This window comes from Sorex araneus, chromosome X (assembly GCF_027595985.1).
Source record: "Sorex araneus isolate mSorAra2 chromosome X, mSorAra2.pri, whole genome shotgun sequence".
In the NCBI taxonomy this organism is placed as follows: domain Eukaryota; kingdom Metazoa; phylum Chordata; class Mammalia; order Eulipotyphla; family Soricidae; genus Sorex; species Sorex araneus.
Genome location: NC_073313.1, coordinates 247,619,593 through 247,647,107, shown reverse-complemented (window position 1 = coordinate 247,647,107; position 27,515 = coordinate 247,619,593). Strand labels below are relative to the sequence as shown.

Genomic DNA, 27,515 nt, shown 5'->3' with positions numbered 1-27,515 from the left:
AAAAAAAAAAAAAGCACCTGACTTGTAAAACAAGACTTCCCTGGGGAGAATTAGGAAGAATGTGTCATTCGTACCACACCCACTGAGCACACAGTAATTGAAGTTTACACCAGTTGATACAGGTACACATTAAGAATTACTAGGGAGAGAAACATATCTTGCAATAATATACACCCAACCATTCATTGGCTCAAAGCACAGAGATGGGAGATGAGGTCGAACAGCAAAACCCAAGCCAGTGCAGAATAAATAAGAGAAATGACGCAAGAGCAGTCTGACAGATTGCTCTGCACCCCTCCTCGGCCATGTTCCTACTACCTTACACAAGCTTTATCTCATGGATCTTCTCTGTGCCCTGTGAAGAGGCACAGCCCATTATCCTCAATTGAGTTGATGTGGAAAGAGAGACAAAGAGAGGTCAGTTTACCTCTAGTGGTTTAGTGAATCAGCAGCAAAACCTGAAGTGGTACCTGCTTTTCAAATTCTGGGTATTCACTCCAACATTGAGTGAGACCTAACTAGATGAAACATCGCTTCCATAATGGTCGTATTTCAGTAGTTCTAAATACAACTGTGGTATTTTATCTATCATTTGAACCTGCATAATTGTTTGATCTCTTGGAGGTTCTCTTAAAAGAAGTACATTTACTCTGTTTGTCCTACAGGAATGACTTTGGTCTTGTATGAAATGATGATTGTTTAATTTCTGTCCCCAAATCAAGTTTTTCTTAGACTTTTTTTTTTTTACTATTTATTTTCAAGTATGTGGTGTTCTTATAGTATTTCTAGCAGTTCAGAAAATAAATGAATTCTGTATGCATTTTAATAAAAATATGTGACCTCTAAAACAAAATGCATTTTCTTTCTCTCAAACACACACACACACACATGCACGCACGCACACACACACACACACACACACACACACAGAGGTAACCCAGTTATTTGTTCTCTTTAAATTGAAAAAAAAATTTAAATAAGAAAGCCACCCGTGCTAAGCAGTGTCAGACACACATTATCTGTTCAGTAAACATTTATTGAATAGATGATGGATAAATTTTACTTTCTGGGTAATAAATTCAGTGGATAATAGCATAAATGTCAATGCTTATTAGTTAGGTTTTCAGAGAAACTAGAGCCATAATGAGGGTATAACAACAGCTCTTATTGGTTTTATTAATCAACATCAATATCTGTTTTTATATGGTACTTGAACAGAATACAGTCGTACTTGCTCTCCATTGAACTTGCTTTACATTTTTACCCTTTGAATTGCCCACAGTATTGGGATGAAATTTAAACTTTGTCCTTCAAATATTAAATGTTAATATTGATGTTACACTAAGATTCTAAATCATGAGACTTTCTATGACCCTTAGGGGTTTGTTCATTCACCAATTCACTTGTAACTATAGTTAACAACCACTGGGAATGTGTCAAGTACTGTGCAAAGAACTACAAAAGTATTTTCATTTTCATTCAAATGACTTATTCTTTGGCCTCTCAAAATCCGAAGTTTGATTGAACTAGCACCTAGCTGAAGATTCAATGTCATATTAATTTTTAACCTCAGGCAAAGTTCCCTGGAAGCCACAGAGTCCTGAAATTTCTTTTGAGAGGAGCTAGAATCAGGAAGAGCTGGTCTATTTTGATTTTTGCCAGGTGATAGATAAAGGACACCAACCCTTGAGGAGTAGCTTGATCATTCAAATGGAACGTACATATGAAGAAGAGCAGGGACCATCCTATGGAACCCTGATATAATGCACAATAATTCAAAAGGTGATGTTTACAGGATTTATCATGATGTCTTTAAAGGTGTATTTTATTGTATTTCTAAAAATTGAGAACAAAATGTGCTCAAAAACTTGAAGAAGAGTGAAAAAGACTTTTTAATCAATTATTAAAAAAGAGATTTCTGACATTTATTTCCCTCCCCATATTTTATTTATTAATTTCTGTTTCTTTAATTTTTTTTTTTAGAAAGGGTGTCTGTGATCCCATTTTGTGCTTTTGTCATTCTGATGTGTCCTTGCTATGCTGTTTCACAGGGAGAGTTATCTTTTGCCTAGTCAGCAGGTCTCATACTTGTTTTGCCTATGTGACCCCCGTCTCCCAAAAGTTAAGAAAAATAGAGTTCCATGAGTAATCCCATATTTTACAAAAGTCAGAATTTTCCTTCTAACCTTTGTCCTTCTTTTTATCACTGAGGTAAAGACCAAATTCTTTTTTCTGGAAACAAAAAAAAATGCCACCTAAGTTGGGTTTTGACCTGCCTTTGGAAAAAAAAAGAACATACACATACACACACACAAAGGAACACAGTAGATGCAGTCCAATTCTACATTCCTAAAATATCAACAAATGTCACCAAAGCAGCCTAGAGAATGTTTCTTGAGTCTAACTAATGATGTCAAATGGAAGTAGCTTCATTACTGAAAAGACTGTGACATTTCTTCCACAATACAATAAAAAAAAATGAAAATAACACTTCTTTAGATAGTGCCAATGAGCAACATGCACATGAATTTATGATGACAGTGGGTAAGAAAATCCCTTTGTGGTGGTGAAAAGGGGAAAGGATAGAGGGATGACAGTGCTGGGTAGAAGATATATTTTTGGTTCTATGGGTAAGTAAAGAGTAAACTGTTGGATGGGAGAAGGAAGTAGCAGGAAGAGAAGGAGGTGGGGAGAGTTGGAAGCTGAGTAAATAAAAGTGAATTGGGGAAAGAAAAGATCAAAAGATTGAGCAAGAGAGGAAAAGAGATATTGTGTAGTTTTGATGAGGACAGAGGATAAGAATAAGCAGAATGGACCAGAGTGATAGCACAGTGGGTAGGGCGTTTACTTTGTACCTTGCTGACCTGGGTTAGATCCTAGCTAACCCCAGATTGTCCCCTTGAGCCTGCCAGGCATGATTCCGGAGATAGAGCCAGGAGTAAGCTAGGAGTATTGCCAGGTGTGGCTGTAAAACAATAGTTTGCTTGTTTTTAAACACAATGGTCTACTGGAATATAAACAGTCTCATTGATAGGTGTGTGGTCTACTGCTGTTTTCCTGCCCAATGGCTGAGTTGAATTACTGGGGATGGTTCCAGCAATTCTTCTCCTGGTCCCCATGGTTAACTACTTTGATCACCATCACAGGGCCCCTCCGATGGCAATAACTGGATTGATAATAGGGTCTTGTGCTCTGAATTGCTTGACAACTTACATAGAAGAGAATACAAAAGCGGGGAAGCTATTAGTGTCAAGATCACACTAACAGGAGCTCCCAATAGTGGGGGAAGAAGAATGAAGACTTGATTCTGTGGCTAAAACCAGCAGGGAATGTTAAAATCAGGAAATTAACATAGAAACAATGGGGGGGGAATTAACACAAAGAGGAATGGGAAATTTCCTGTGACCTGTTCCCAGAACAAAGGAACTTGCAGCGCCTGTTTTCAGGAAAGAGTTTGAGTAATGAAGCCAGACTGAGTGGGAGCTTGGGTCAGGATGTATGCTTGGGTAACTGCTATTCTTTCTGGCTTCTGTAAATTTGCTTGTTTTCCACCGCTGGTGCAAAATACTTAAGGCACCAGGATGTGGGCTAGGCTGGAAAAGGGCTAAACCGCCAACACAAGGCTGCTGTTCTTCCTAACAGGAGAGCCGCCAATTGGGTGTCAGGAAAGACTCCTCCAAATTCTATTATTTGGGTCTTGATGGTCCGTTGGTCTCAACCTCACATCACACATAGCCCGAAGTTTAAACTGTTTAGACAGTGAAAAAAGTATGGCATCTAACAGAGTCGTTCTCAAACTTGAATGTGCATCCGAATTTCCCGGAGGGCTTGTTAAAATAAAGAGGACTGATTCTCCCCACAGATTTCTTCTTCTTTTTTTTTCTTTTATTGTCACACCTGGAGATGCACAGGGGTTACTCCTGGCTCTGCACTCAGGAATTACTCAAGGCGGTTCTCAGGGGACCATATGGGATGCTGGGAATCGAACCCGGGTCAGCCGCATGCAAGGCAAACGCCCTACCCGCTGTGCTATTGCTCCAGCCCTACCCCCACAGAATTCTTACATTTTGGATCAGGAGTGGGATCTCAAGTGGTCAGCTCTAATAAGCTCCCAGATAATGCTGAGGGCTCTGGCTCATGGACAACACTAGGAAAGCTGTGTCTTTATGTTCAGTCATGCTAACATTGTGCTGAATGATGACTTGGTGCAGAAAGAAAAGCCCAACTCGATTCCATTTTAGGTCAATAGGCATGTCTAGGTCAAGTTCACAATTGTTCACAAAGTTTTTTTCTCACCATATTTATTTATTTATTTATCTTTCAGGTTTCTCAGGTTGTACTTCATTTTCTTAACTTTTTTTTTAATTGAATCACTGTGAGACCCTTATAAAGCTGTTCATGTTTAGATTTCAGTCATACAGTATTCCAACACCCATCCCTCCACCAGTGTGCATTCCCCCTACCCTCTGCCTCCTCTTTGGCAGGAGCTTCTCTCTCTCTCTCTCTCTCTCTCTCTCTCTCTCTCTCTCTGTCTCTCTCTTTCTCTCTTTTTCTCTCTCTTTCTCTCTCTTTTTCTCTCTCTCTTTCTCTCTTTTTCTCTCTCACTCTCTCACTCTCTCTCTCACTTCCCCCCTCTCCTTTTGGGCATTGTGGTTTGCAATATTGATACTGAAAGTTCTTACCATTTTTACACTGGATCTTTTTATAATGACAGTTTCATTTTTAAAACAGTGAACAATTAGTTTAATTTAGTTAAACATTTAGCTAACTGGTGTTTGTAAGTGAAAATTTGATTTCACAAATATTATGAATGAGATGTTTCTTATGAATTATTTTCAATTGCTTTATTGAAGAATAATTGACATACAGTGAACTGCACACATTTGATGTGTGAAATGTGATGTTTGTTATATGTATATATAGAATAGTAAGCCTGTCCATGCCTCTCTATCCTTGCCCTCTCTCTCCCCAATTTTATTTAACTCCCTAAAATAACAGTGGACTCTCTTTATTTAATTACTGAGATTATTCATTCTATCTCTTTAATATGCCAAAAACAGTAACAATAAGTCTCTCAATGAGAGACGTTACTGGTGCCCGCTCGAACAAATCGATGAGCAACGGGATGACAGTGAATTAATAATATTTAATAAAATATATGATTGTGTTGAAAATACCTTTTGAAAATGATCTTTTCCAATCTGCAAGCTTTTGCCTGGAGCACCAACTGATTTCTAGTTCCAGTTTGCCCCTAGGAAGTTGCTAATTCTTCAATAATTCTTCAATAGCTTTTATCAGGTAGATAGATGATGAGTGTGGTGGTGAGTCTCAGATATTTGAAACACCCATGCTCAGGCCATCACCTTTCAGACACTGTATTGAAGACCATTTCAACTACAACTGGGGGAAGTTGTAACCTTCCTCACTTGCTTGTACCTGTAAATTTGTTCTCTGGGAACAGGAACAATCAGTAATTAGCTTCCACTTTGCATGCCTGATGATCCAAAGTCATATAAAGGATAGAAAGATGGTTTTATTCCTCCCCCGGATTTATCATCTTGGGAAAATATATATTTATATGTTATTATATTATATATTACATAATTATATTATATAATATACATCACATATAATATTTATTATATTATAGATAATATTTATTATATTATAGGTGGTATAATAAATATGATATGATATGTGATGTATAATATATTGTATCACTGTCACTGTCATCCCAATGCTCATCGATTTGCTCGAGTGGGCACCAGTAACATCTCCATTGTGAGACTTGTTGTTACTGTTTTTGGCATATTGAATATGCCACGGGTAGCTTGCCAGGCTCTGCTGTGCGGGCAAGATACTCTTGGTAGCTTGCCAGGCTCTCCAAGAGGGGTGGAGGAATCGGGTCGGCCGCATGCAAGGCAAACACTCTACCCACTGTGCTATCGCGCCATATTGTATAATATGCATAATATATAATGTATAATATAAAACATATAATATATCATAAATATATCATATAAATCATAAATATATTATATAATATACATAATATATATGCCAAAAACAGCAACAAGAAGTCTCATAATGGAGACGTTACTGGTGCCTGCTCGAGCAAATCAATGAGCAACAGGATGACAATGACAGTGACATTATATATATATATATATATACATACATACATACATACATACATGCGTACATACAGACACAAACAGTTTTTTGGGGAAGAAATTTAGAGGTGTGAGGGGAGAGAAAGAGAGAGATGTGTGTTCAGGGAAAACATGGGTTTCTCTAGAGAGGAAAAAGCAAAGAATGACTTTTGGGACATAATATACAAATTTCTCAAATTATTTTGGTCTGGAGTTCTCTGTAGACATACATGTTAATCTTAGCATCGCAACAGGGAAAGCTTTAGACTCTTAAAATAAACTCCTTTGATTTTATCTGTATCTGTAAATGAAACCTACTTTTGAAACTTCAAGATAGAATATGTTTGGGTCTGGAGAGAGTACAGAGGGCAGGGTGCTTGCCTTGCACTCAGCCTTCCAGAGGTCAATCCCGGGAACCCCATTTGGTTCCCTGAGCCCTGCTCAAAGTGACCCTGAGTGCAGAGGCAGGAGGAAGCCCTGAAAACCATTGCATTTGACCTGAAAACCAAACTCAAACACAAAAAGATTAAATAACTTTTTTAAAAATTATTTTTAAATTTTTATTTTATTGAATCACCATGAAAAAAATACAAAGCTTTCAGGTTTAAGTCTCAGTCATATCATGATTAATCTCTCATCCCTTCACCAGTGCACATGTTCCACCACCAAGAACCCCAATATACCCCCCTCCCACCCACCCCCCCACCTAAGTAGCTAATGATCTTCACTTTATTCTCTCTATACTTTGAATTCATTCAATATTTCAATAGAGAACTCACTATTATTGTCTGGAATTTCCCCCCAATAATCAGGCCTGCTGAAAAGACATCCTTTAATAATTTCTTTTCGTTGCTGAGAATGAAGACTCTATGAGCTCGATTTTGGATTTCTGATATTTTAGCTCAGTTCACAGTCTAGATGCATTTCTGTAAGAAGCCGCTCTGGGTGCCAAAATGGGTTAGAATACCTCTCGGATCATAGTCTTTAGGAGCAGAGGGTCCAAAAAAAAAAAGATAAAATAACTTTAACTTAGAATTATTAGCTCTTTAAAACATGTCATAGTTTGATTCTACCTTTACTCTGAGCAGTTACTTGCATGCACATATAACTGGGTTGGGAAGAAACTTCAAAAATCCATTTGTATAAGATAGTTACAATAAAGTTTAATTCTATATAATATTATATTATTCTACAAGAGTTTGATATTTAGAAGAGTTGATATGGATGACAAAATGTGGCTCTCAAAGAAGCATGTATGAGTCATGTTACATGGCTGGCAAAATAAATGGAACATAGTAGACATTTAATAAAACTCAGTTATTATTGCAACAGGCTTCTTTAATATACTTGATCAAAAGATGATGGTGAATAAATAATGCAGGTTGTTCATGCTCTGCATGATATAAAATAAATGAAACTTGTACATATCTAGAACAATCCCGTATTTGTATGACCCCATTGTAGAGTTTAAGTATCAGTCATCAGGAAGACAAAGCTGTGCAAAGCTCCTTTTTGTTTTCAAAGAAAATTTAAAGAAATCCTGTAATGATTTTTCCCCCTTTAGAATAGGAAGTACTGGAGCTAATCACATCAAAAAATATGATGGATTCAAGTTCTGTCAACTACCTTTCTAATATTTTACCAAAAAAGTAATTAATGCCATCAATGCTAGAAATAAAAGTGGATATAATTTGCCACTTCTTCCCCAAACATGCCTGACCCTCTGTCCTTTCTTCTCTATGGCTTCTCTTGACTGACATTATTTTTAGCACAATTTGGTTCAGCCACACCATTGCCTTGATAAATGTCAATCAGCTTCTGTTGCCTTTCCATGTACTTTTCATTCAAACCTATCACACGTGGCTAAGACAGAGTAAGAAGGGGCTGATGTGCTAGAGCCATATATTCCCTAAGTGAGCAGCTGTGGCTGGAATCTCTTTAAGCGGGTAGATTACTATTAATGGTGACGTTTCAGTGCAAAACAACAAATTCCTCGCTCTGTGCAGTTCACTGTGGTAGAATTTTACAGGGGGATGAAATTAAAAACAAACCCAGCAATTCGATTACTAATCTCTTGGGCAGGGAGGTAGACGGTGAGAACTGCACGACAATAAAAATACAGAAGGTTCATTGCAAATGTCAACATGGTTTCGTATTAAGAAAGATGTTACTTGATTTTGGTGCTGGGAAGAGATTTTGCTTGCAAGGAATAGTAAATAGCCTGGGGAATTGAAAGACTTTCTGTTTTCTTGAGGATTCTCAAGACTTTAATTCACGCAGGTGTTAAACCAAAAGTGTTACTTTTTTTTTTTTGGTCTCAGAATAAGGAAGAAGGACCACTCTTGTGATGCAAAAGCAAGGAAATTTATTGCTAGCTTTAGCTAGGGTCCAAGTCCACACCTACACAGTGGCTTCCATGACTAGGACCCTGACTCTAGTTTCAGAGGGCATTACATAGCATATGGTTCCATGAGCTACTCATTCATTCTCTGTGGTTAACTAAAGACAGTATCTGACACATGGTGATTAATTGAGTCCACCTGCTGGGCCCAGGAACTTTCCAGGTGGGGTCAAGCTGGCTAGTTACCCATTGTTTGATTTCAGGGAAATGGAAACTGTTTCAGTTCCAAGAACTGAAACCAAAGCCTAGCTGGATTTTCTTAATTTTGCCACCTGTCATGGTGTTGCCGTTGCTTAGTGGCTCATTTCTTCACTGGTGTTTTATGTATGTTTCCTATGTCTGCTGCAAATCATTAGTTAAAAACATCACCGAGTGAGTATTTTGCCATTCTGGAGGTCAAAAGTTGTCACAGTGGGTTAAAAGTGAAGGTGTCATCACTACTATACATCTCTGGATAGTACTTGGAGTTAGTACTTGGAGTACTACTATAGAACTTGGAGACTTGTTTCTTCGACTTTTCTAGCTTTGTTGGCCCACTTTGTTTGGCTGTTGACTCCTTCCTACATCTTTAGAGTTAACAGGATAGGGTAATCTAATATCTCCCTTTTTTGTTTTTATTATCTTTCGGGGATCCAACTCTCCTATTAGCCCCTTCTTTCATGCCCATTTTTTAAAAGTGCAGATACTTATTAAACTGAGCCCATTTTCTATGAACTATTCCATTTGTCAAACTCTTGGTGTACGTTTAACCATGTTGCTCTAGCTATTTTCATTTTTCACTTTTTCTTTTTCCTTTCATAATGAAAACAGACCTTTACCAGCAATCTTGTTAACAGATTTATTAAGTAGTTAATGTGTTGGTTTTTAGTCTTCAGTTCTCATAGAATTATACATATGGTTTTTAAGTCTATATTCTTGGAAAGTTCATCACCTCCCTATAGTGTGCTGCTTTTAGTCTTCAGTTCGAATTACATTAGGGAATTCTAGACCTGAACATTCTTGAAAAGTGCATTGTCTGCCCAAGGCAGAAATTAGGTCATTTAATATGTAAGTTAATTGCTGCACTATTTATATTTCACAGCTTGCCTTTTGTCTTGACCCATGTGTATGCTATCATCATATTTTATAAAGAAAATGTTAAAACAAAAATTGGAATAAGCCTTCCTATTGTAGTTTTGTTTTCTATGACTTCAGTATTAGGGGGAATCTTCATATGAATTTGCAGCAATGTTAGTGGTTTTAAAATAGGGAATACATGTCTATATTAGAATTTATTTGGCTATTTTATTAAAATTTGTGGACATTAAAATGTTTTCTTGTATCTGAAAGATTGACTGAATTTATAAGGACTTTGACCATGCAGAAAGTAATTTGTACATTATAGGGGACAATAGATAAATAAATGCAAATAAAAATCAGATGAAATTTAGTCCATTAAATATTCCCTCCAGATTCTTAAATATGCATATGTATATACATTAAGATTATGAGTATTCTGGACTAAGTGTTTTCTGACATACCCTTATTATTCTTTTAGTTAGTTGTGGTGCTTGGGGATCAAACCTAGGTTTTAAGCATACAAGGCATGTGATTTGCTATTGAACTATATTCGTAGACTTTTATTTACTCTTTTAAGTGAATGATCAACTTATAAGAATTTTCCATGTATTTAACGTTTTATTGACTGCATTACATTTTGTCATATGTTTTCTCAAAATACTCCAGAAAATATCTTTTAGTTATTTCCTTCTAATTAATCCCAGAAAAAGAAATTCACAGTGCAAAGGCATCTTTCTATCTCTTGACAGATAAGACATAACTAGAAGGTAATTTGGAAAAACAGAGTTATTATACTTCTTTTCCTCCCCAGGTAAACATCATAGTGATGTTGTTGTTGTTGTTGTTTTAATTTCAGGTTACCTTGCACCTCGAAATCTTCCTAGCACTGGCTTTTTCCCATTCCTGCAAACCCTACTCTGTGACACAGACTCTAAGTGCAAAGATACCCCCTATGGGCCACAAGATTTGCTTCGAAGGAAAGGAATTGATGCTAAACTATTTAAAGACAGGTATGTTCAGTTGTTATTGAGAAATACTATCTTATTTTCTTATGATGTTTTCAGGAAGACGTCCTATATATATATACATATATACAGTTTTATTTTCTATATCTAAAGATATAATATTTTGATTGAAATGAACATGGTACAGATTTAAATGACAATACTTGTGTGGGATTAAGCATAATTAATTTTGGATGAATTATTCAAACTTTTCTTTTCAACTAGGTGGGGAAGGCAGTCTTCCTTTGCTTCCCTTGAAGATTATACCACTCCAAATTATTTCTGACAGGTTTCCCTAATTGTTAGTCACAAGAATAAGACGTAGGGCAATGTCTGGGGTAGTATCTTCTTCAAGAATAACGTTTATATTTGTTTTCCAGATATAACAGATACCAATCTCAATTTTCCATCCTGGGGCTTTAAATCAAAAGATAGTTCCCAGGAGTGATATGTCTGTAGAACTAAACTGTTACTGGACTCTGAAGCAACCTTGTGGTCATTCTGGTAGCACTGTCACACTGTTGTCCTGTTGTTCATTAATTTGCTTGAGTGGGCACCAATAACGTCTCCATTGTGAGACTTGTTACTGTTTTTGGCATATCAAATATGCCATGGGTAGCTTGCCAGGCTTTGTCATGCGGGTGGGATACTCTCGGTAGCTTGCTGGGCTCCCCAAGAGAGAAGGAGAAATGGAACCGGGTTGTCTGCGTGCAAGACAAACGCCCTACCCGCTTGTGCTATCGCTCCAGTCCAATCATTCTGGTAGAGGTGTTTTTTTTGGGGTCTCTCAAGAAAAAGATTGTATTTATGTCATCAGATAACTCTGGCTTCAAACTTTTACTTTAAATCCCTTGGCACAATGTATCATTTCTCATTTTGCTTCATTATTTTTGTTTTGATCAAATCATATGGGAATAACTTTAAGAGACAGCAATTTCATGTTGTTTACCATATGGTATAAATATATCAGTAATTATCATGGGAAGCAACTTGGGATGCAAACAATCATATTGATTTTATTGTTTTAATAAGTTAATTAGGCTTATTAAAAGCATCCTAGTATTCATTCATTTGTTCACTTATTCAACAATACTAATGTCTGAGAAATGTTTATGTGCCAGACACCAGAGAGACAGAGTGACTATGAGGAATTCTTTATTCTTTTGACACTGGTACTGTAGAGGAAGTAAAAAAATGCAGCCAAAAGTGTGCAAATAAAAACTAAGCATAAATAATGGTAATACGTGTGCTTGAAAGAAAAATAAAGAAAATTAAAAGATGGATGTTGGAAAGTAAAAACTTTATTGGTGGGGAGAAAAGATTTCTATTAGAAAATGACATTGAGATAGATGCCACCAAGAGCTGGCAGCATGTGATAGCTGCATGTGATAGCTAGAAGAGAATGGTCCAAGCAGAGAAACAACAAGTGGCCCTGGGGTGGAGACAGACCTGGTCTTTAGAGAAACAGAATTGACTTGTCTGCCTAGTTATAGTGAGGGATGATGAAAGTGGTAGGGACCATATTGGGATGAAACACAAGAACTATGATTGGAAGTTTTTCAACTCCCAATTTGTGTGTCTTTCTGTAGGAACTGAGTGAGGTCAACCCTATGCCTTGGCACTTAGCAGGGAGAGAAAATATTGAATCAATAGTTAGATCATGGGGCTGGAGCAATAGCAGAGCAGGTAAGGCATTTGCCTTGCACGCAGCCGACCCAGGTTCAATTCCCAGCATCCCATATGGTCCCCTGAGCACTGACAGGAATAATTCCTGAGTGCAGAGCCAGGAGTAACCCCTGTGCATTGCCGGGTGTGATCCAAAAAGAAAAAAAAAGAAGTGAAATCACTTTTTTTGTGATTTCTGTATCACTGTCATCCTGTTCATTGATTTGCTTGAGCAGGTGCCAGTAACGTTTCCATTTGTCCCTGTCTCGTGCTAGTATAAGGATGGTGTATTGGGGGCTCTTTCAGGCTCAGGGAAATGAGGACCATCATTGTCACTGATTTTGGTATACCAAGTATGCCACGGTAGTTTGCCAGGCTCTGCCATGCAGGCAGGATACTCTCAGTAGCTTGCCGGGCTCTCCAAGAGGGACAGAGCCTTTTGGGCTAGCTTCTAATTGCCTTTACAGGTGTTCCCAGTCTACTGAATGTAAGTTTTTGGTCAACTGGCATGTTGTTATGATCCACACACGGAGAAACACACACCTTCCTGCATCTCTGGGCAGCATCTGGGACATCAAATAGTGAAATAGGAGATGATATCAATGAAGAGAGTAAAAAGGATGCTGAATTAGGAAACACTCCACATTTAAAGTAACACCAGTGCTTTAAGTTAGGGTTATCAGGTTAAGTCCTTTAGAAAAGGCTATATTTGAGATATTTCATGAATCAGTTTAGAAGAGAATGCTTATCATTTTTAAATTGAATAACTCCTCCACCTGAGCTTTATTCTTTATGTTTTCTTTTTCTATGAAGGACTAAGTAGCAATGAATGAAATAGTTGATAATGATAAGTTGTAAATATACCTTCCCCCACCAAAAAATGCTTTCTGAGTAATATTCAAAATCCAAAATCGTGGTATTGCTTAAAATGGGTAAACTGAATTGGTTTTAGTATTGGGTATGCCAAAAACAGTAACAATAAGTCTCACAATGAGAGACGTTACTGAGGCCCGCTCGAACAAATCAATGAGCAACAGGATGACAGTGACAGTGATAGTTAGGATTAAAGTTCATGTTTATTTTACCATCTTTGGTTTACCTCTTGACCATGTTTGCTCCTCTCAGTTTTATTTTTACACCCAGGTAATTTGTCTAGCTCAAGTTGTATATTTCTTTATATTCAGTATTTTCTCTAAAATACCATGTAATTGAATCCTAACTTAGAAAATTATGTACAATAATAAAAATACATTAATAATACTTCCCAACATGCCATTAATTTTTATGCTTTATATAGCTGCGCAATGAAAATTGGGCCATGGTTACCAACTACCATTCCACTAAATTGCTTCCCTTTGATGAAGGAAAATCTGCCAGAACAGCCTCATTAAGAAACAAAAGCTTTATTTCTATTTTATAAATGAAAAGACAATGTCATCTTTGGTTTTATCAAAAGAGACCCACCATGTTTATTTTACCGCAATGCTCTTCTGAGAGACAGAATTGCTTTGCCCTTCTGCTTGCTGGCCAGTTCTAAATGTCTTGATGTGGTTTTGTATCAGCAGTCATTTCTGTTATTAAATTCATACTTCTCTGGGCATTCGCTTTGAGGCAGCAGGACAAGGTGTCTTAAAAATAAAAGCTAATGTTGTACTCAGCAACAACTCTAACTAGCAGTCAGAGAAAAAAAGAAATAATCCCATTTTGTGGCTATTGTGCTCATTCGCACAATGAATGATTCAATGGGCCTCACCCTTGTGGTCCTTCTCCCCTGCACTGCTTCTGAGGATACATCAGAACAGTGGGAGCCCCCAGCGGTGCCATTGCTCACACAGTTGGTGAATGGCAAAGATCATCTCCCAGAGCTCACAGAGTCATTACGGGGAGGAATGATGCAGCATTCCTGCAGCTAATCAGATTTAATCCATGGATGGTTTTAAAGAGCCATAGCTTTTGTTACGATTGAAGATATGGATGAATTAGAAAACGTATTTAGAACTATTTGGAGTTATAGAAGTAGAACAAGTAGGTGCTGTTATTTGACTTACAGATAAGATAGGATGTATATGCATATACATATGTATAGATGTAAGTTTCACCTTCCATTAATTTGAGAAATGTCCAGTTGTATACAGATAAGAAGAAATAGCCATACTTAATTTATCATAAACCTAAGTGGAAAGATATAACCGATAGGTGTGTAAAACTGTCCACTCATTGAGTAATAATGTATTGAATGTTTGCCGATTGATGGAAACTGTGCAAGCCACTCTAGAGACAGAGATGAATAAGGCATATTCCAATCCCTATATAAACATATAATCTAGTGGGAGAGAGAAACAGAGACAAGTAAATAGGCAAATTACATAGTGAATTTAATGAATAATAGTTGTAGTCTCACAGTGTCTCAAACATTAAACAAATGGTAAATAGTGACACAGGCACCATTTTATAATGATAGGAGGATGGTTAGTAGACTGGAATAAGCATATTTGATATGTCATAGAGACAACTAATTCCAGAACTTGAAGAAAGAGAGAAATAGATATAGACACTTACATAGTTTAGAGGAACAGGTAGATAGCTTTGCTACTGGTTATAATGTAAAGATTACGAATCCCCTTCAAACGTTGCCAAATTATTCTGCCTATGCCAGGACTAAGTAGACCTGTACAGTGTCATTTATAAAACACAGTGACACAACCTCTTCCCAGGTTGTTCCCGTATTTCCCACAATCCTACCCACTAATTCATGTCCTCAGTTGACCATCACAGTGCACTTGTAATATTTTAGAAATGTATTATCTCATATAGGCATGTGTATATATGTATATATGTCTATATGATATAAATGTGTATATATATCTATATGTATAAGCATATGTAGTTCCTCCAAGAATATAAAATGTCCAAAGACAGGGAAACATACTAAGGTATATCTGAATATCACAACTAATGAAGATTATTAGTAAGTGGGCCACTTACTAGAGAAATATATTTTGATCATGGGCAAGTAAGGATTCTGTCTGAAACACTGATGGCCCTGGAGAAATGAAAGTCAGAATGAAACACATACACAAATAGGAAACATTAGAGGTTTTCTAGAGTGACTTCTGCTCAGGGGTAGTCAGCAAAGAGGAATATACCAAGACACTGAAGACCTCAATGTCATTATTGCATCCTCTTGAGGTTAATAACAATGGAAAGTAATGAATGTTATTAGGAACTTGTATCAGTGTTGGTTCTAGAGCACATCTCACATCTTCTTGGGTATTGTGGCATTCTTATATAATAATAATTCTGTGGGGAAAGGAAAAATAGAAAACTTTTACTCCTTTATAGGGAAAAAAGTATAAGAATTTGCCATATGTTTTTCCTGGTAGAAATTCAGACAGAATGTACCGTGGCATTATGGGTACCACCTACGCAGGTATTCTTTCCCACTCACAGGAAATGCAAAGACCATTAACTCTGATGTGACATTTCCCAAGTAGAACTGTGGCAGACATGTCTGAGAAGACATAAAACCTTCTCTGGGCCTAGTTCCCCAGTATGCTAAATTTAATATCTAAAATTCAAAGTGTTTCCTTTATTGATGTTCTCTCCAAAATAGAACCCCTAAATGTCATGGAGGCAGAATCTACTTTAACATCTTAGGGGAGAGGTCCTTAGCTATCCTGATGGTACTTACTATGTGGTTCCTTTTTTTAAAAAAAAAGTAGCTAAGGGATGCCAGGAAGCCATCTGGATATTTGTTTCAGGCTTTCCTGTTCTACTGGAAGGGGGGTTGAGTTTTCTGGACTCATAAAAATTTACTGGCGGATTCAGAGCACAGTCAGGTTTTGAAGAAAGCTTTGATAGCCCTCCCAAAGGTTTCTAGTATGAAACAGATTCTAGGAGACTTGCACAGGGCTATTTGGAGTTCCTGCTAAGTTCAGTCTCTTTGAGTCCTATAGAGAAGGAGCAGAAATGTGGATGCGTGATTATAGAACAAGTTCACCTATCTCTCTATCCACCTGAGGTTTATTAAGGTCCTGGGTTTCTCAAACTCAGAATTACTCATTGGGTTCACACAATTATTTGTTGTACTGTGTGTTATATGGTGTAAGCTCATCCTTGGTCTTTACCATGTAAAGACCAATACTACTCTCCTCCAGTGTGACAACCAAACATGCCTCTGGACATTGTCACATGTACTTCAGTTGGGGAATAATTGCCAATATTTGGGAACAGTAAAATCACTTCCATTGAGAATCACCGTTCTATTGGAAAGATGAATAAAACTAAGAGGACAAGAGGCGTGAACTGAGTCTGTGATTTGGTTGTTTTGAAACCTAGATAATGGATCTAGCAGCCTATTTGTGTATCCATTGACCCCTGGAAGAATCTTTGCTTAGCTATTTTCCATTAATGTTTCAGAATTCCTGAACATCTATCCCATTACCTAGTGGGAGTTTAATAAGGTCTGGTGAGCTAGTAAGTAACAATGGTAGGTACCATACAAGATTATCCTTTTGTTTTGGAGGTACCCTTCCCCGAATTTAGTCTTTCAGGGAGTTTTGCACAGTCAAGTAAGCAACAGAATAGAGAGACCCAGCTATTTTTACAGGATGTTTTGTTCATATGCTTTCTTTAGTATATGATGTGCTCTGCATCCTACCATCTGCCCAAAGTGTGCTTGTGGATTTTAACCAAGAATTTGGTAGTCAAAGAGTGGGGAAAGTTGATCATTGAAACAGATCAATGCCACATCACTACATTCCTCTGATAAGTAAAAGGAAAAAGAAAATTAATCAATAAACTGGATAACATGTTACCTTGGCTACCTAACTGCAGAATCTCGAACAGCAGAGCCTTGCAAGCTACCTGTGGCATATTCAATATGCCAAAAATGGTAATATTAATGGGTCTCATTCCCCTAATCCTGAACATGACAGGGACAAATGGATACATTACTGGCGCCCGCTTGAGAAAATCAATGAGCCACGGGACAACAGTGATACAGTGATACAGTGGCTACCTAACTAATATATGCAGTTTCCAGATTTATTAATAAAGAGGTACACACATCTGGAATCCAGAAACCTTATATGGTTTTAGTGATAGGGTTTTAGCTCTGTACAGGTGAAGTCTTTGCACCATTTTGTCTTGGGAGCACTTCGACAGGGTTAATGCTGGTGAGTGTTTAAGATGACAGAATCCAGGCAGACACCTGATGAGCACATCTGTTGCAGTATTTATAACCTTGCAGTGTAGGTGTATCATTTCTAATTTGCAGGTAAGGGAGGCAATGCAGGAGATATTTTTAGGAAGAAGGAGAGCTTGAATTTCAAAAGTATTCTCTAGCTCAACTCAAAATCTCTTCCTGCCATACCAGAGCAATAAAGCCTAATTTTTTATTTCATCAGCCTTCATATCTTGTGGTCCAGAACTGGGCTGTGTATTTTAAATAAAAAGAGAAGGGTACCTACTTCTAAAGATGTCACAGCCTGGGGTGGAGTAATAACTGGACAATCATAAAATAATTATGATTGACATAAACTAAATCTGGACCCTAAGAGTCCTTAAATTGTGTGGATTTATTTTTGTTTATTTCTGATAAACAGAAATGACAAACATCATTATTTCTGATAAACATGTGATAATCTCCTCATCAGCCATCCTCCAGAACTTAGGCTGTTTTTCATGGAAGGTAGCATAAATTGAGGCTCCCATAACTATGTCACCGGACTCTGCACCAGGGGTGCCCCAGAGGGGGCAGGAGAGAGCCCTCCCTGCCCTAAGGGACCCAGCCCTGGCAGCCAACTGCAGCCACTACCCAACCACCACCACGCTCCAGGCCACTTTCCACACACTTGGGCCAAGCTTCATGCATGAGTGAACATATTCCTGGACCACATGGCTGTATCATAAGACTCCCTACCCATTCATTTTCCATAAAATCATAGAGGGAAACATATATATATATATACATACATATATATATATATATATGTATATATATGGGCTGGAGCGATAGCCCAGCAGGTAGGGTGTTTGCCTTGCATACGGCTGACCCGGGTTTGATTCCTCCACCCCTCTTGGAGAGCCTGGAAAGCTACTAAGAGTAACTCATCCGCACAGCAGAGCCTGGCAAGCTACGTGTGGTGTATTTGATTTGCCAAAAACAGTAACAAGTCTCACAATGGAGAAGTTACTGGTACCCGCATGAGCAAATCAATGAGCAACAGGATGACAGTGATATATATATATATATATATATATATATATATATATATATATATATATATATATGCCTCTCAGAGCCCAGCAAGCTACCAAGAGCATTCCACCCACACAGCAGAGCCTGGCAAGCTCCCTGGGGCGTATTCAATATGCTAAAAACAGTAACAATAATAGGTCTCATTCCCCTGACCCTGAAAGAGCCTCTAATTGTTGGGAAAGACAAGTAAGGAGAGGCTGCTAAAAATCTCAGGGCTGGGACAAATGGAAACATTTTACTGGCACCCGCTAGAGTAAATTGGTGAACAACAGGAAGACAGTGACAGTGATACAGTGATGTTTATTTCTGGCCATATACATCAGTGCCCAGAGAAACTTGGCTCTGCATTCAGGGATCACTTCTTGAGTTCTGGGGATTGAACTCATATTGAGTGCAAGCAAGGGAAACGCTGTATGGCCATGCTATCACCCTGGCCCCTCATACTGTGTGAATTTAATAGAAGATATTTGCTTTTTATTCTTCCCTTCAAGGGTGTATGTTTTCTTATGCAACCCTTACAGCATCTCTTCAGCTTTGTGTGTATGTTCTAGAAGCCAAACTCTCTGTGAAGTTCAGAAAGTATTAACTTAGTAAGTCTTCCCTCTCTCCTTTAGTCATTTCAGAGGGAGTCATTACCACTTCTTGGGGAATAGTGGGTGTAAGCTGTGTTTTTAACTCACAGCTTAGTTCATCTTTTTAGCTACTCCCTTAACATGAAACTAAGGAGGCAATGGTCAGTTGATGTAAAGACTGAGTCCTGTTTCTCTTCTGGAGGGAGTCTTCTTAATATTGAGCAGATTCAGATTTACTGAGCCCATAGCTTGCTAGAAGGGAAATGAGCTTGCAGCTCTTCAATGTTTAAAGGATATTTGAAAGAATACTACTATTGACGGGCTGGAGCGATAGCATAGCGGGTAGGGCATCTGCCTTGCACGCGGTCGACCTGGGTTCGATTCCTCCACCCCTCTCAGAGAACCCGGCAAGCTACCGAGAGTATCTTGCCTGCACAGCAGAGCCTGGCAAGCTACCTGTCGCTTCTTTGATATGCCAAGAACAGTAACAACAATTCTTACAATGGAGACGTTACTGATGCCTGCTCGAGCAAATCGATGAGCAATGGGATGACAGTGACAGTGACTACTATTAAGATACTCATTTCAGGGTAGGCAAATAAGACAGGAGTCCTCAACGGAATAGGTGCTTGTTTCTCTAAGTTCATGTGTTTTGTTTCCTGTCACCTTTTCCCTTTTCCTCTTCCTTGCTCCTATTTATTATGTTCTCTGATTTTTCTTCTTCCTTCTATGGTTATTTGATCTTTCTCATTGTCCCTTTGGTTTTTGTTGCTGTACCATATCGCTAACAGTTTTTATGAAGGTAGTTTTCCCCTCTGTTTTCAGCATGCTGTGATTTAACATTTTGTCCTGAGAGCAATACAAACTGAACTAAAAAAAAGTCAAGGAAAAGAAAAGTGAGTCCAACTTTCTCAAACTTTTAAAAACTTATGTTTGAGAGAAGGGAAAAGGTTCAGGTCAGTTCTTATTTTTATCTGAACAGCTCTCCCATCCAAATAGTCAGCATAAGGAGTGTAAAAAGATTTAGGGGAATACAGTCATGGTCATGAATAATTCATATAAACATTAAGAATGCAGAACTTTGGAGCAACCAGTACATTTTACAGAGAATATTGGAAAAACACTAGGGAATAAAAACAAATATCACCTTTTCTTATCATTTTTATTAAAAAGACATGCTAGAAAAAATACCAAATTTTTTTTCCAATTATAAATCACAAAGTATCTGGGACCAGGATTGTTTCTATAAAGAAAGTTCTGCACTATTATCTTTCTAAATACTTTATTCTGAACCTTAAGTAAGCTTTGTCATTGGCAACTACAGAAAAATAAATTTTTAGGAATTCTGAAACACATGCATCTCTAGGCTTTGAATATGCATGCTTTTCTGCATATCCACTTTTATTTGTTAAAATGTCTATGTTTATTCTCAATACACACATTAGATATATCAAGTTTTTAGGATTACACTACTCACTCCATTTTCATAGTAAACAATTTAAATAGGAAGTGAACTTTTGGAAAGGTAGTTACTAAATTAAGGGAAGATCCATCTATATTTACTGTGAATATATGCAAGAATGGGCTAGAGCGATAGCACTGCGGTTAGGCATTTGCCTTTCACATGGCCGACCCGAGTTTGATTCCTCCGCCCCTCTCAGAGAGCCCGGCAAGCTACCGAGAGTATTGAGCCCGCGCGGCAGAGCCTGGCAAGCTACCCTTGTGTATTGGATATAACAAAAACAATAACAATAAGTCTCTCAATGAGAGACGTTACTGGTGCCCGCTCGAACAAATTGATGAGCAACGGGATGACAGATGTACAAGAATGCCTGAAACAGAAATTTTGTTATCTCTGAATTGAAGCATTCAGTATAATTTGAAGTTTATGTCACTATTGTATCACATTATATAAATAAATATAATATAGTTATATTTATTTCTTTATTGAATACTTCTTGACATGACACTGAGCACAGTCCCTGGAGCAGACTATACCTTCAATGAATGTGTATTCTTTTACTTCTTCCTTGGATATGCCTTAAAAGTTTTCATCTTTGATAATCTTCAAACCCTACTATATCAGTGACAACTTAAATAGCCTACCACAGAAAATCCATCTTTTTTCAGTGTTGATGAATCAGCAGATGTTTCTTTCAGGCTTCTCATCACACTTGAATTTTCATCCATGTGGGAATCCATCATCATTTTAAAAAGAAAAAAGATGCTAAATAGATTTCATCTTAAATAGATTTAATATTTAGCTCTCATGCCTTTCAAAAATCATCCCTTCTATAAGGCTACCGTAAAAATACCCACCTTAAATCTCCTCTATGTTATTTTCTCTGAATAAGAATTTACCTCTTAGGAAATCTTATAGATTCGTTGGTGTATGGTTAGGTATATAAACTGGAAAGCCAATTAATATAATCTGAAAGTCCTCAGAGGATCCTGGAATCTGCCACTTAATTCTGTTCAGTAACTAACTGAAATTAATGTGGGTGGAATTATAGTTTTTGCTTTTTCTTCTCTAGTGAAACTCTGAGAAAGTCGTCCAACCTGGAGAAGGACAGCAATTTATCACTCCGGAGCACCAAAGCTCCAGAAAGCCTACATGCCTCACTGGGTAAGCTATTCTCTCCTGTCAGGTTGAGAACAGCCATTTCGAAACAGCTGGTAAAGGTCTAATCTTTAAAAGAGTTACACTTTCAACCTTTCAAACAAAGATGGAATGCCTGGAATATCCCTTAAGAGATCCACATGTTCCTTGTGGTTGCCTGTGTGTGACAGTGCAGTTATGCAAAGTTCCCGAGAGTAATTGAAAATTAAGTTCTTGCAGAAATACCCTCAAAGAGTAAAAGCCTCAATGGTCCTAGAGTTAGGTTGAGAATAGCGTAGTACTCTCCCAGAATTGAGGCTTTTTAGTTATTTGCAAGTCAATAATGTCGGGAGGGTTAGGATGCTCAGGACAGCCAATTTCTTTGCATGGGATCTCAGAACTTTGGCATTTCCAGATTTTCCTTTTTACAATGAGGTATAAGATCCTAGACCTGGTATGAGAACAACTGCCAGGAGAAGACTTATCCGGCCCGCACACTTTCTTCCTTTCCACTCAGTGTTCAATATCACACTTACTCAGAGTGACTCTGCATTCCCTTTTTTCAAAGCTAAATCAGTGCCCATTCAGCTTTGGTATGCAGAAAACTATCAAATCAAGCTACCTGAGTATTATGTACAAATTATTATTATTATTATTATTTGTTTTTTGGGTCGCACCTGGCGATGCACAGGGGTTACTCCTGGCTCTGAACTCAGGAATTACTCCTGGTGGTACTCAGGGGACCATATGGAATGCTGGGAATCGAACCCGGGTCAGCTGCGTGCAAGGCAAACACCCTACCCACTGTGCTATCACTCCAGCCCCGTTACAAGTGATTTTGATGCAGATGGTCTTGACAAAAAAAAAAAAAACCAGTTGCTAGAAGCCACGCGTTGAGAATAAACTCTGGAATCAGCAGGATTGTTTTATATACTTTCCATATTTCCATAAATATTTATTGGGTACCTGATATCAGAAAGCACAATCCTAGTTACTGGAAATACTGAACAAAGCAAAGATTACTTTGTACTGGAATGTGACTTGGTGTTCAGCAAAAAAAAAGTACTTTTAAGAATGCCATGGAATATTTAAGAGTCCACGTTATATCAAAGAATATTCCAATACAAGTTGATGGACCAAATGAAAACAATCTTGTACAAATGTGGTAGGGATACCACTGTATGAGTAGTTTTGAGAAGGAATATTTTGTTGTGAATCATCTGTGGATGTTTGGGTGAGTAGGCTATTAAAGTAAAAGAGAAATAAGATCTTAGCGTTGTGGTCCAGTAAACTTTGTTCTGCTCAGTAACCACAGATTATGTTTCTTATTCAGTCACCTCATAAATGTATTACCTTGGTCTGGAAGAATTTGTTGGTAAATTCTTCAACGCTAAGGGCACTATAGCAAAGTCTATATCCTTTTGATGATAGGTTACTATGCCTTTGACTTTTAGGATTATTTCCCATGAGAACAATAAAGTATTTCTTTCTCAAATTGATCAAACTTAGCATACTGATTTAATAACCATCCATGCTATAGGTGCATTTATACTCCTTCAACAAACGCTCTTCCCCAAACACCCTGCCACGTTATAAATATCACCAGATGAGACCACTTGGGGAATTACTTAATTAGAAATATACCGTAGTCCAGACTAATTGCTTCATTCCACTTATTTGATCTGAAATATCATTCAGAAGCCACTTTGGGGAGGAGAGAATTTATGATCCTAAGCAGATTTCAGCCTCCCAATTGAATAATTAAAAATAAAACCATTATCACCAGATGTGCACTGGCAGATCCTTTGAACAGATGTTGGATGTGATAGATCTTTGGAGCCAGTAGAAGCACCTGAAATCCCTGAGGTCTGCATAGAAATTATTCGATTTATTAGGCCATAATATTGGTGATGAAGTAAAAGGAAGGAAAACAACTAATATCTACCATGATTGGAAAAAAATAGATCAAAATTATCGTAATTTTCTGTAAAACAAAAAATCATGGAGCTCATCATTTTCCCTGTATGAAACTTTCATGAAAGATGCATATTTGAATACACTGGCTGTGGGAGATCTGAAAGCACAAATAGTATTTATGGATTCTTTTTAAAAAGTTTTTTTTTAGTTTTATTGAATCACCACGAAAAAGGATGCTATTTATGGATTCTTAATGTGAAGCTGAATGTTTGTATGAATTTGTTGAGACTGTTAATCTGATTTTTTTTTAAATCTTTTTTATTACAGCCACAGTAATTTCCAGTCCAGGTCTTGATTTGGAAAGTACTGCAACAGATACTTTCAATGATACTCAAATGCTTGCCAGGATTCTTGGTTTGGAAAAGGTACTTTTACTCAACTTTGTACTAGACTGAAAAAGTGTTCTTGAATAAAGGTCTTTGGATTTATAAAAAGAGCTTCCAAATAGGATAAAGTTCATGTCCTTCTGTCTATTTGGAATAATATCTAGAGAAGATGTTTCGGTTTAAAGAATAATTTAATTCTGAAGCATCTGAAGCTCCTTTATGTCTTTGGGTATTTATTTGTTTCCTTGTATGTTACTTCGCCAAACAAGATTTTCACTTAGTAAGAAATAAATTGACATTATAGGTAATGTTTTAATCTTCTGAAAGTGGGAAAAAGAGAAATTCTATGAAAGCACATGAAACTAGAAGACCATTTACTTGCTGCCTCATTTATATTGGAGTCTTGGAAAACTCTTTTCTTTAGCATAGTCTAGAGAGCTTACCTATGACTGTCCTTCTGCTTCATACTCATCTCCTTTAACGTTTCCTAGATTGCAGGATACTAAGCATAATTCCTATCAGAGATGTAAAATAGCAGTCCATGAGCTAACTGTATGTTTGCACTTCTATAGGGATTTTATGAAATGGAATTCTTTTAAGTACATCATTTGCTCTTCTGATAAATTCAACTCCCACCTTTCCTTATTGCATGTCAACCAGTAGATTCATAAATTTAAGTATTTCATTGACCTATATAAAGCATTAAAGTCTGCTTTATAGGTAATGTTCAGAAATCAAAAAGAAATCATTTTCAATATTTTATAATAAAAAGGTGATTCTCGCCTGCTTGTTGAGATCCGCCCCCCTCACAACACAAACACACACATACACACATAAATATTTAAAATATTATACCATGTGTTTCTTCCATTTGACTCATAGAATTCTGATCTTTATTCAGATTTTAGTGACCATAGCCACTGTTGAATAATATACTTCTCTTAATTATCCATCTGAATTTATGTTCTATGTCACTGATACATTTCACTAAACTGTTTGTATAAATAAGCCAAAGGACAACACAAAATAGTCCCCAAGAAAAGGTACCGTGAGTATTAGTACAATTTTGCAAGTGCTGCCAGAAATACAAGATGTTCTGCCTCAGTTCAGTCTAGACTATCAGAGTCTAGACTGTATAATATCTGAAGCACCCTATCTGTTTTTAAAAGTTCCCAAAGTATCCACTTTAAATCCAAAATACTCCCCAAATAAAATTAGAGTGTAAACTAGGTAAAGTCATTCTATACCCTACTGTATCTTCCATATTGTTTCTTAGAAGCAATCTCACATTGTATCAGCTATATTCTTTAATATTTAAAGTACCAGCACATCTCTCAAAAATGCAACTTTATCAATTTGAAACCCTTATGGACTAAAATTTCAGAATTACCTGAGGCAATGCAGAGTCATACATCCTGTGGAGATAAGTCTTAAGTGAATGTTCCATTTATAGATATATATACTTAGAGTATTTCAAGTGAGGAAGGGATGTAAAAATCAGGATCACATATTGAAGCCTATGTCAGCAAACTCTCTGATTCTATACTGCTCTCTGCAACTCTTGCAAGAATGAGTAGGGAAATCATTTTGAAGTGAGTGTATTTGTAATATTAAGAAAAAGATATGTATGAATGACTAGAATGTCTGACACTTTTAGCATATAAAAGAGTAAATTGACACTGAGTCACTGGAAGGCAGAGTGTAAATTTTGTGAAGCTAATTCATGGGGATGATGAATCACGTGTTCCTCCTCTTACATAGAATTTCAAGAATAAAATATCAGGATGGATTTGTTAAACTACAATAAGGATACGAGGGCTACAAATATCCAAGCAACATAAAAATAGTAACTGAGCGCAAACTCTAATTTAAGATAGCACAGTATCTAAGACCTTCCCATTCAGTGAAATATATGGAGGGCTTATTAAGATTCCATTATGAAAATGCTCTCCAGTTATTGCTTTGGTAATGATATACCTTGATATATTTTCACACCTGAGCTTTCCTTTTTTCCTCATATAACAAATTCTTAAATGAAAGAGTCGCTTTACAACTGAAGCCCAATTCATGCCCAGGCTTGTCCACTCCCCTAAAAATCACTGTTGGTCTTGAGAATAGACCCTGATGCTTCTTGTCTTTGGATGTCTCCCAAAGATCACAGCCAATTTTCCATGAAGTGTTATAAAGAATGAGGACACCTGTGTCTCTGTTGCTAAATGCTCAGGAAAATTTAAGATTTTAAGCTTCATAATTCTTGCATCTAAATGAACCAAATATTCTTTTTTTGATTCATTGAGATTCTTTGGTTAGAGAGAAGAAATAAGTTCAATTAAGCAAATCATAGGTATGTTGTGTAAATCATGCCAGTACATTCACAAGTTCTCAGGGGTTCTTCACAAGTTAACCTGAGGTATTTTAGTCTTATTTTCATAGTTCTGGCTATGATGCAAGATCTTAAGCCTTAAAAGTTGCTATGAGGCTGTAATGACCTGATGTAATGCTAGGTCAGTTTTCTGCCCAGAATCCGTTAGTAGCTGTATTTGCTAACATTATCATCTCATTCTTCTCACACACATTTTTAGCTGCTAGAGGAAAATTCAACTTCAGAAGAAGTACGAAGAGAGCTGTGTGAGAGCTATCCAGGATATATTGCGGATTATGCCTTCTCCTGGAGCACTCTAGGAAAAAATATTTTCAACAGATTTTGCCTGACCAATATGACCCTTTTAGAATCTTCTCTCCAGGAACTAACAGACCAACTCTCACAGGTGAGTGCTGTAGTTTATTATGATCAAGATATCACAAACAAGAAGTGCATGGCTTTGGTCCCTGAATCCACACAGTGACTCGGGATGAGTCAGAGTGCAAATCATATTCCCATTGGATGGGGAAATGTTGATAGGGAAATGCTGATGGAATTTGCCCATCAATGGCATGGATTTCTTGCCCAGGAGTGTATACATAGCACCAGGTTCTAAGTAAAATCCACTTTCCATTTAAATGAACAAGATTGAAATAATTTTACTGCCGAATGAATAATAAAACACTGCATTATGTTTAATGTAAACACATCTTTGTAGTTGAAGCATGGCTTTCATCTATGGTACTTGAAGATGGACTGCTTTCTCTGAGATCTTGGTATATTTATATAACTCCAGATGTGATATATTTATTAGTATTTTAGAGTCATGTAACTTTCTGAAGTTAGGATAATAGGTGACCTGGGGACAAAGCTACAGTACAGCAGATAGTGCATTTGCCTTGCACATGGCCAGTGTGCCAGTGTGGGTTCCATCCGTGGCATCTCATAAGGTGCCCATGTACCATCAGGAATAGCACCTGAGGGCACAGCCAAGAGTTACCTCGAACACCTCCAAGTAAGGCCCCCAAAGCCAAAACAAAAATAAATTAAAAGCATAAATGGTCTTTAAAAATATTTTTTATTAACATCAATTCTAATTTAAAAAGCTTATTTTTAGAGCAGAACAAAAGGGAATG

General features: G+C 37.3%; 1 protein-coding gene across 1 annotated transcript in view; it reads left to right on the top strand.

The window, feature by feature from the left end:
• Positions 1 to 27,515, top strand: part of ABCA12 (ATP binding cassette subfamily A member 12) — a 198,636-nt gene that overhangs the window by 53,529 nt on the left and 117,592 nt on the right. The window contains exons 3-6 of the mRNA XM_055122119.1: positions 10,469 to 10,622; positions 21,650 to 21,741; positions 23,959 to 24,056; positions 26,600 to 26,785. Coding sequence (XP_054978094.1) covers positions 10,469 to 10,622; positions 21,650 to 21,741; positions 23,959 to 24,056; positions 26,600 to 26,785 — 530 coding nt within the window. The remainder of the gene's footprint in view (positions 1 to 10,468; positions 10,623 to 21,649; positions 21,742 to 23,958; positions 24,057 to 26,599; positions 26,786 to 27,515) is intronic.